Source organism: Mus pahari, chromosome 21 (genome assembly GCF_900095145.1).
Source record: "Mus pahari chromosome 21, PAHARI_EIJ_v1.1, whole genome shotgun sequence".
Taxonomy (NCBI): Eukaryota; Metazoa; Chordata; class Mammalia; order Rodentia; family Muridae; genus Mus; species Mus pahari.
The window spans coordinates 36,574,454-36,586,054 of NC_034610.1; the positions used below are offsets into that span (position 1 = coordinate 36,574,454).

Genomic DNA, 11,601 nt, shown 5'->3' on the forward strand with positions numbered 1-11,601 from the left:
AGAGAGAGAGAGAGAGAGAGAGAGAGAGAGAGAGAGAGAGACTGAGAGTTATCTTGGAAGCTTCAGCTACAGAGAGCACACATTCAGACTCTGTCTTTATTTTATTTTTTTAATTAATTTATTTTTATTTTTTATACTCCATATTTTATCCCCCCATCTACCCTCCCACTCTTCCACATTCTATACCTCCTCCCCACCCCCTGTCTTCACGTGGATGTCCCCACCCCCCATGCCACGGGACCTCCAAATTCCCTGGGGCCTCCAGTGTCTTGAGGGTTGGGTGCATCATCTCTGAATACACACTGACCCAGCAGTCCTCTACTGTATGTGTGTTGGGGGCCTCGTATCAGTTGGTGTATGCTGTTTGGTGGTCCAGTGTTTGAGAGATCTCAGGGGTCCAGATTAATTGAGACTGCTGGTCCTCCTACAGGAACGCCCTTTCCTAACTCAACAACAGGGGTCAGCTGCTTCTGTCCATTGGTTGGGTGCAAATATCTGCATCTGACTCTTTCAGCTGCTTGTTGGGTCTTTCAGAGGGCAGTCATGATAGGTCCCTTTTTGTGAGCACTCCATAGCCTCAGTAATAGTGTCAGGCCTTGGGACCTCCCCTTGAGCCGACTCCATGTCTTCTAAGACAACCTTCACCATGATGTTGACATTAGGATCCTCACTTCCATAAGTCTGATTCTTTACCAAGGACATGGAAGCTATCCACCAGGCTCAGCCACTACTGTCTCTCAGACCATGAAGTAATGTGCACCTCTGCTCCACTTGGGCGTCTGTCTCAAAGTGAACAGTTTTTCTAGAGGTACCACCACAAGCATTACCTCATTGATCACATTTAGGTGCTATTTCCAGCGATCCTCATTCAACAATTATCATAAGTGTTAGTTAAAAGTTCATCTAGCTCGTCTCCAGCTCACATAAAAATAACCGGAGTCTACCATCCAATATTCTAGACTGAAAGAAAAACCGGGTGCTCTGGGTGCACTTGAAAATACCACAGGCCGGCATTCACACAGTTACTACAAAGGCCAATTATCTTCCCATCTCTTCACAGATGCGTTGCCATCTGGCTAATAAAACCAACTACTCAATCTTGAACACGCTATGCCTCATTCCAAAAGGTTAGCTATAAAACGCTAAAACATAATTTTTAAGTCTTAAACATGTCCAAAGCATTTTGAAACTACCTCAAAACTGTATAGCTTAAATCTCAGTTTAGTTTAGAGTTGGGAAAGGGATCAGTAGATAGGGTGCTTGCTGGACAAGCATGAAAACTGGATTCAGATCCCCAGAACCCACATCAAAACCAAGCCAACCCCACCCAAACCAACCCAAACCAACCCAAACTAACCCAACCCAAACTAAACCAACCCAACCCAAACCAGCCAAACCAACCCAAACTAACCCAACCCAACCCAAACCAATCCAAACCACCAAGCAAAAAACAACTAAAAAAGGAAGGCAGGCATGGTGGCTACATATAATCCCAGCAATGGACAGGCGAAGAAATCTAGCTACATTAGCTGGAATCCATGAGCTCTGAGTTCAGCTGGAGACCCTGACTAATTAATGAAGTTGAAAAAAAAACAGAGGGAGACACAAGACTTCAACTTCTGGCCTCCAATGTACTTACACACATGACCATGAACCCATGAGGACACAGACACACAAAAGACACACACAAACACATTCATTTTCTCTTCTTTCTTTTACTATTGATTCTATTAGTTCCACAGATGCCAGGATTGACTTCACTTGATAAAGTTGGGTTCTGACAAGATCCTGCTTCTACGTGAGCTCCAGCTTTCCTGTATTCTTATTAATTTGGGACAAGACATCCTGATAAACAAATTTTCTTGCCATAGAGCATGTCTAAATCATTCTAATCATATTAACCAAAATCCCTGTACAGTTATGAACCATAATGCAAAATACCTGTTGTATTATGTATACCTGACAGGGCTGTTGCAAGTGCTTACAAACCACTGTTAAATGCAAAAGACAGCTAGAAATCACAGGTCTCCATTCAACCCAGAAGTGCTGACTATCTACTGAGTAAACCCCTTCTGTGCATATCCGACCTCTTACCCAGATCTGATGCGACATCATCAGTGTCTGTAACTTCATCATCAATCAAGAACTAAGCTACATAACATGTCCCTTGATAATAAAGTCCTATATGCTTCCTGAAGAGCACACAAATGTCTTCCTAGTGCAATGGACTCTACTGACTAGACAGAAACACTGAGATTGATCATTGAGCATTATGATGTTCAGGAATCCAGCCCCCGAAGGACCATCTGCACAAATGAAGGCTATACTTTGACAAGAGACGCTAAAGCAGCTTTGAAATGAAAATGGAAGCATCGATTCCATGTGTGTCTCCATACCTCTGCCTTCCCTTAATAAACACTGAGCTCATCAGGCAGAATCTCTGCCTGGAGGACCTGTTCTGCTTACTCTCCAGTACGTTGCACCTCTGCGCTTAGCAGATTACTACCATATGCCCAAAGAGGCCCAGCCTGCTGCAGTAGCCTTTGCTGTTCCGAATTCAGTTTAGTTCTTTCATCTTCTAAGATGAAAGTCTTTTCCTGGCCAGTGGGTGGAAGGCTCTGTAAGGAGAAACTGTATGTTTGTACATGGTTTAGTTGCGGTCTCTCGCCACTGACTATAAACATTTTACAGCTCGAATTGTCCCAACACTACAGATAGCAGGTCATCCACATGTTCAGGGCATTTTTCAGGTAAAACACGGCTTTACCTAATTCGTTATCTGTAGAAACAGTTTTCAATAATTATCGCAGTGTCTAATTGACATCGATTCATACTTAGCATATGTAAGATGTATACAATAGATCCTCTCATTGATTATAGTATTAACCTTACATGGTATCTACAATGGATTCTCTGCCTTACACAGATGTCCCATTCTGGGTGAAATCTCATTTTATAAAGCTCTAAGTTTTATAAGATTTTACATGACTAGTTATTCAAAAATTATAGACTTAATTAGAAGAAAAATGTTTATTAAAAGCTTTCCTTACCAATTGGCTATGGTAAGAAAAGAACTACAGAGTGAAATGTATACACTCATATCTGTTTTAAATCACCAAAGTAATTTTTCAAAGTAACTAATCATCAAACAAGTGATCTGATTCCTCTCCAGAATGTAATTATCCACAAAGAAAATCACGTAAGCAAAAAGATACCGGCTTGGGGAACAGAGCCAGAAGTCAGTTGGTAGAGTGTTTGTTTAGCATGCACATGTCCTGGTTTGGTCCCCCAGCATCTCATAAACCAGGTGAGGTGGTGCCCTCCTGTAACCTCAGCATCTCAGTGCCCTCCTGTAACCTCAGCATCAACAGTCTAAGATCATTCTTGGCTCCACAGTGGCTTCCAAGCCAACCAGTGATACATGAGACCCTGTCCAAAGGAAAACGGGGAAGGAAAGGTGTGGGAGGGTAAGAGGGGGTGGGGAGGGGAGAGGCAGGAAGGAAAACAGTTCTCAGTCATCAGTATGAACCAATGTTCACGGAGCACGCCTTAGGTACAGCAGGACTTCCAAAACAAAAGGCAAAATGTGAATATTTGAAGGTCAAATTGGGAAAAATTTCAAGTTCACCAAATACACTCCCAAGATGGGAAAGCTGACAGCCACTCTGCTAAATATCGGGACACTGAGGCCGCCAAAGGTCTCAGGCAGCACTAGGAAGTTGTGGACTTCAGCCAACCACGGCTTTGGTTAGCAACAGCAAAAGGAGGAAAACTATAAACTGCTCAACTAAATGGTACACAAGTCAAAACACTTTCGCAAACTCGGTCTCCTAAGCTTTGTAAGGATCTCAGTGAAGAGAAGACAGACATAGACATACACATAGTACCTCCCGGAGCATAAAAGCCTACACAGATGAAATCTGTGATTCTGAGTACAAGTGTGATCTTTTTTCAGATATTGTGAAGCCCACTTAATTTAAATTGTGTTACAATGAAAAACAACAACAACAACAACAAATGTAACTAAGAATGTACATGTAAAGTAACAACATTCAAAAGAGATTATTCCTGTTCCCCAAATGAGCATGGACAGCCAACCAAATAAAACAGACAGTCCTTAAAGTTCAGCCACTAAAGAACACCCAGAGCTATGACCTGATATGGCGGACACCTGCGACATGCAGCTATGGAAACACACATCTTCAGATAACTAGGACTTAAACTCAGCTCCTCAGGCACACTAGCCATGATTTAAGAGTTCAAAATGCCACTTATGTCTAACAAGGCATGGTGTGACCACATTGACAGGGCTTCTTCCTGTCACCACAGAGAGCCCTGCTGGAGAATGTTCTAAGAGGAGAGGAGAATCTTGTTTTGTTACATTTAGGAAAAGACTTGAGCTTTGTAATGTAGTTAACAAAACCAAGCCCTTAAGGCTAAGAATGGCGCTGTAAAACGTGACAACATGTGACACCAAGGATGATGGCGAACAGCCATCGCCCATAAGGGCTTGGAGAACAATGACCCAAATGTTAAAAGGGCTTATAAAAGAAATGCAAGATAGAATTTTATCTTTAAACTCTGTTTCTGCCACATTTGACAACTTGCCCAGCCTTTGAAACCCAGTGTTAGGATGGATCTATATTAAACATCATTAAGCCGATAAGTGGATATTTAATTAACATAATCTTACATTAAATAAATTTAATTTAAAAATGTAAGCCATGTCATTCGGTCTTGAATTTATTAGTATAATTCCAATTCAGTTTTAAAAGTGATCATAAAGTACTGCCAGCACTCCTAAAAGCCTATTTTATAAGTGAAATTTTAAGTCTTCAGCTAATTTGTTGTATACTGACCTGATACTCCATTGTGTACTGGCATAGATAAATAGATAGATAGATAGATAGACAGATTGATAGATTGATAGATAGAGATACACACACACACACACACACACACACATATATATATATAAAATCAATGTTATATATAATGTTATGCAACATTATATAATATATATTATAATGTTTATGGATTGTATTTAAGACGATCCAGCACATTTAGCACACTGAATTTTAGTATTTAAAAGGCTTAATCATGGTCATCCAAAAATCTTTAAATAGTTAAGGTAGCTGTTCCAGTAACCACAGCATGGTTAAAGTGGGTGATGTACATAAATATTTAAGAGTAGATTTGATGAAAAAACAAACCAAAACCAAAACCAAAACCAAAACAATAAAGAGATATATATCCACTTCCTAAAAACAAATTAAAGGAAACATTTCCCCACGGTGGCAATATGAACTAGACACTTTTTGAAATACATAATCCACAAGTATTATTGACTTGGAGGGGCAGGGTGTTATCAATCAAATGACCTCATCCTCAGAAAATAATTAAGTCATCCAGAGAAAGAAAGGCTTGGAAACTGAAAAGAAAACAAGACCTTTGAAGATAGAAATGGCAGTGAATAAAATAGAAAAATATTCAGAATTATAACAGCAATAGTAGGCAGTATCAAATTATATCAAAGAAACCTTAGCTTCTGCCTCCCACCTCTCTTCCTAAAGTACCACACATCTAGGGAGATGGTTCATTTGGTAAGATGCTTGGGATGTAAGCATGAGCATCTATGTTCAGAGTCCCAGCATCCACATAAAAAGTGGCACTTGTAACCCAGCCATGGAGATGTGGAGACAGGAAAATCCCTGGGGCTTCCTGGCCCCTGGTTCAATGAGAGAACCTGCCTCAAAATTAACAACAACAACAACAAAAACAAAAATTGTTTTTTAAAAGCTGGAAAGCTATAGAGGAAAATACATATCTTTAATCTCTCCATGTTCGTACATCTACATGCAGATGCGTCATGAACACACAGGTACACAGAAAGGGAAGGATGGAGGGGGGAAGGAGGGGGCAATTAACCCAAGATCTACAGTAGGGGATAGAGAGGAAGTGGTTACCAGTATATCAATGTGAATAGAAGTAGAAGAGAAAGCTCAACAGGGGGTTGGGGGACAATAGGAGGGCAGGGCTCTGACTAGAATGTGTTAGGAAGAGCTCCAAGCTGGGCGAGCAGTGGCAAGGGTTGAGAAAATGCCTCTATCACACTGGCCTGTAGGCAAGTCTGTGGGGTAGTGTCTTGATTAATAACTGATGTGGAAAGGCCCAGCTCACAGTGGGTGGGGTCACCCTTGTGGTCCAGTGTTGTATAGGAAAGCTGCACAAGCCAGGGAAGAAGCCAGTAAGCAAGGCTCCCTAGTAGTCTCTGCTTCAGTTCCTGCCCTGACTTCCTGCACTGAAAGACTGTGATGTTGAAGTGCTAGTGAAAGAAAGCCTTTCCTCCCCAAATTGCTTTTATTACAGCACTGGAAACCCAAACTAAGAAAGAAATGAAGCAATCCATCATGAAAAAGACTGGAACAAGGTTAGGGTGGCCTGAGAGGTCCTGAGGGAGAGGACGGAGTATGATTAAAATTGAGTGAAAAATGTTAAATCAATGACTAAAAAGGAAATGTTGGAGGATTTACATTTTTAAATATACTGCAGGTGGCTAGAGTAATGTAGTTTAATTATAAATATATTGTATGAAATAAATAACACAGTTATAGAATACTACATAGATGGCTCCAGCTAAGGAAGAAAGGGGCCCCAGATAGAGAAGGTCCATCACTTTCATATGAGAGGGTTTCATTAATAATGCATAAGTTTGATTTGGTTTAATCAAGGCCCATCTCTGAGGAATTCATGTGTCCAGTGGAATGCCTCTGGAGAACACCCTGCCCACGGTCCCCTGGGGGCTGGGTGATCTCAAGAAAGCCAAGATGAAGATGAAATGAATGGAAGGCCAGGATGAGCAGGACTATAGGACTTAAGACTAGAATGGAGCTGAGAGCTTTCACAGACAGTGCAAAGAGAAACTTAAAGATTAAAATACAAAAAATGTTATTGCTGGGTGATAGTCTATACCTTTAATCCCAGCCCTGGAGAGGCAGATACAGGCAAATCTCTGAGTTCAAGGCCAGCCTGGCATAGAGAGCAAGTTCCAGAACAGTCATGACTACACAGAGAAACTCTGTGTGTGTGTGTGGGGGGGGGGGGTTTACCAGAGTGAATGTTTCCACCAAGGCTGAGAGCTGAGGGCGGAGGATAAAAGGCAGTAGTGTGTGTACTTCAAAGAGAAAAGAACCATATGGCCCTAGAGATTAGGAGTAAGATGCTAAAGGGGCAGAAATATAGATGCATTGTTTCTTTTAAAAAAAAAAAAAGAGGGGGGGCGGGGAGATGTGAAGAGATGTGAATCGAGGCAGGAGTAGCCACAAGAGGCTGTCAATTGGCCACCTATCCCTATGTGACAGGGCTCCTTCTGCAGGCAAACTGCCTTCCACAGCCAGTTTATGACTGAGATCCTAATGTTTGGTATCCATAGGAGGCTTAATATTCAGAGTATTCCCACTGGCTTCTAGGCAAGGAAAATAACCTCTGTTAAAGAACATTTCAAGTAAAGTATATGGCAATTAAGAGAAAAGTCAATTTTCAATTAATTTCAGGGAAGAGTGGTGAAGAGTCTGCAGAAATATTAAAGACATCAGAGAATCTGATATCAACAGAAGGCAATATGAGAACCAGGCTGGACTCCTAAAGCCAGAGAGGAAAGGGCTGAGGAGTGATCCACAACTCCACCCACATCATTTGCGTGTATAATGAAGGAGGCGGAGCCAGCTATAGACTGGTCCAGAGAAGAATTTTGCTGTTCAATAGACCTTGCATGGAGGGTGTCTCACTTCGGAAGCCACCTTGAGTAGTGACTACTGGGAATTCTGCATCAGTCTAGGGTTAGGTTAGCAATCTAAGCTCTAAGCCAGCTCCTTTCACCCGGCTTCTGTCCATCATTCCCATGGCATTAGATTTCGTAAGGAATCCTGCTGAACCCACTTTTCTTTCACATTTGTTCAGAATCCAGCCAGGACAGTGGGCACTTAATGTCCCTCGAACAGTTCCTACACTAATGACTAAGATATGGAAGGGGATGGGGAGGAAAGGAATTTCTGTAGTACCATACAAGGAGTGGCCGATAACAGTAATAACCATGACCCACTTCTTGCAGACACTGCATATGGGCTAACTAAAGCATGCATGGAAGCCCCACTAAGGAAATTACTCTTACTTCACATACAAGGAAACTGAAGCACAAACATGGGTCAGTAACCTGCCCACTGATTGGTACATGAGAACACCAGTGTTTGAACATAGTGTCTCTCCAAAGCACAATGCTCTCCAACACGGCCTTGTTCCACTTCTTTCTAAGCTGAGCTTCCTATGTGAAGAGCCCACTACTGAGAAAAATAAACCACTATTTCATACAAATTCATAAATGATACGTGATTTCATTTTTTACATATTTGAAGATTAAAATATGAAAAGTTCTTTCATCTTTAGTTACACATATCTAATCATAGAAAACACAAGTGAGTCCATATGGACATAAACATAGATAGTATCTACTCAGCATAAGCAAAGCTTGGGCTTCCATCTCTAGCACAAATGAACAGGACAGGTGGCTGATGCAAAGATAATTTCTAACTGGAGCTATAGAGAGAAGAGTGCATAGCATGCCACAATTCACTCTTCCTAAGAAATAGAGGGGTTGTAAGTTTAAATTTATGAGACCCAGTAGAGTACATGGTACCTTTCCTTATTAATAAGAAAATCATTCAGGACAAATAATAGTGGATGATTTCTGTTCTCTGGCAGTCGCTGTAAGGATTCCCAACACTTACTGAATCAGATCCACTCACCCAACCTTGTGTATGAGTAATAGCCTAAAGTCTACTTTTACCAGGGTCTACAGAGCCTGAGAAACAATCAAATCATTCTAGTTAGTCTTCCTGACAATCAAGTGTGTTGGATACAGATAGTACACCTTGGCAAAGTTCAGAGGGGTAAAGTAATTTGTCCAAGTTCAGAAAATATATAGTAAAGTGCAAGGATCAAATTCGGGACCGTTTGGTTTTAAGGTTAAGCATATTTAACACGTGATACAACCAAATCTAAGGGGTTTTTTTGTTTGTTTGGTTTGTTTTTTTTTTTTAACCAACATTCCTCTTTAGAATTATCACTCTTGCTAATATGGTCTTCTGTAAGTATCCCCTTAACTTATTGCCAATTAGAAACTGTCTATCAGCTACTGAGTATGAACTTAAAATGTGCCTGAAGTCCAATAATGGCACCAGTCTGTCACTCTGGGTAATTTGTCAATGCTGTTTCCTTGTCAGACCCCTGATCCTAATGTCCATACTTAACTGAATTTTACTTTCATCCAAAGCAGAACTGAATCATCACTTCTACATTTTAGTGTCTATTTTAGTGTCTATAAGAGGCAATTAATCCCAATAAATAAATATATTTTCAAAGTGGACATAGACACTTGATGGGGCAAAATAGATTCAATACCAAGATTTAAAGAAATCTACATTCAAATTCTGGCTATTATCTTATTATCTCAATCTTTATATTCATTGAATTTCTTACATGGAAATCCTGACCTTCTACTTTACCGGGATTTTTTTCAAGAACAGTCATGTGCCACTTAACAACAGAGACACATTCTGAGAGCTCATCGGAGTATAAATTAAGTAGTTGTGTGAAACCAACTGCTGTCCATAAAGTGATGGATAAGTTAGTACATGGTCCAAGACTGCTAAGTAAGGTAATTGTTCTAAATGGGCAGGATGGGACTTGTATGTAGTGTCAGCACACTCTGGATGAAGGATGAAGAGTTCAAGGCCAGGGCCTGAGAGAGATAGTTCACAAGTTAGGGGCACCTAGTGCTCTTGCAGAGGAGCCGGGTTAGATTCCAATATCTATGTGGCAGCTCCCAGTTGCCCATAACTCCGGTTCTAGGGGATTCAATGTCCTCTTCCACTTCCATGGGCTGCTACCCACATGGTATACATACATTTACAAAGGCTATATACATGCACATAATGAAAATGAAGGGTTTTGTTTTTGTTTTTTGTTTCTAACAAATCCTTAAAGGCCAACCTTGCCTACATGATAAACTCAAGGTCAGCCTGGGCTATAGGATGCCTGCTCTGTGAAAAATAAATGTCTTTAGTTCCTGCACTTGAGTGGCAAAGGTGAGCAGATAACTCTGAGTTTAAAGTCAGTCTGGTCATTTAGTGACTTCTAAGTCACCCAGTATTACTACCTTGTCTCAAATAAACAGATAAATAGATGGATGGATGGTTGGTAGGTAGATAGGTAGGTAGATAGATAGATAGATAGATAGATAGATAGATAGATAGACCAATAGGGCTCTAATGATCCTAACACAGTATAAAATATGTAATATAATGATAAACACTTAGCAATTAGCAAGTGTCAGTGACATTATTATTATTACCCGTATTGTTGTAAGGTTTAAAACATGACTATGGATATCCTGGAACAAATAGTAGAGTGCACTGGGTATATAAATGAGGCGAAAACTTCCAACTACGTATTTATTCTCGTGGTAGTGCTGAGGATTGAACCCAAGACCTGATCCACAGTTAAGTCCTCTACTGTTAAGTATGTCTTCAGTACCAAATGGCAAGAAAACAGACTTTGGATTTCAATCTTAAACAAATTCTGATAGAGTTGTACTAATCCTTTCTCTTTCTGATAGACCCAAATCTACATAAGTGCGCGCGCGCACACACACACACACACACACACACACACACACACACGCACGCATTCACACGCACATGTTTTCTTTTAATCTCGAGCAGTCTGACCTGATGCTAGCAGATTTTGCCTTCAAGTCATTCCATCTTTGGTTCATGTCATCCAGTCGATGCTGAAGCATTGTCGCCTCCTCAGAATTCCCCAGAGCTTTCACCATCTTCTGCCGGTTTCCATCGATGCTTTTAAATATGTCATTGTGGGCATCAATTTCTGCCTGGATGTCCTAAAGAGAAAAGCAAAGAGATGATGCAAATGCTAAAGGTCACTTGGGGCACGCTGCAGGATATTTACTTTTGGATGTGCAGAAGAACTGTTTTTAATCAAAAGACTTTATTTTACCATCAGTAATATAAAACAAAACCAAGTATTCCCACAGTTCCAGCACTGAAAATAACAGTCTTTACATCTCTAATACATCCATTCCCTGTGTCCTAAAAGCAGAATTTATAATAATCTACATTCACGCACCATCCTGTTTGATGTTAGTATTTTAGTGGGCAGTTTTTACATTTTTATTACTATTATAAGTCACTAAACTTTACTTAACATTCAGTGAGATTATTTCTTCCTACCCTTTATGCACGGCCAAAGCAAGACACCATGTAATCTGCGATGTGTTTTGCATTTTAACAAACTTACTTTCCCTCTACCTGTCATTTTAATCTCATACAACTTATTCTAAAACCTTTGAGAAATATTCATATATATGTTTACCTTCACTAAGAACTAATAAGGGGAAAATAATTTTTCTTCTATTAAATAGGAAAGTGAAAGTTAACACTGAAATTACTTAGAGAAGGTAAGGAAGAACTTGTTACATTATCTATCCTAAGAACTTGTTATAGTATCTATCCCAAGAACATGTTA

The 11,601-nt window shown here is 40.3% G+C and overlaps 1 protein-coding gene across 8 annotated transcripts in view; it reads right to left on the reverse strand.

Moving 5' to 3' along the window:
- Window positions 1-11,601, reverse strand: part of Utrn (utrophin) — a 494,125-nt gene that overhangs the window by 141,769 nt on the left and 340,755 nt on the right. For all 8 annotated transcript variants that reach the window (XM_021221246.2, XM_029532896.1, XM_029532895.1 and 5 more), the window contains one exon: window positions 10,785-10,957. In XM_021221246.2, the coding sequence (XP_021076905.1) occupies window positions 10,785-10,957 (173 nt within the window). The remainder of the gene's footprint in view (window positions 1-10,784; window positions 10,958-11,601) is intronic.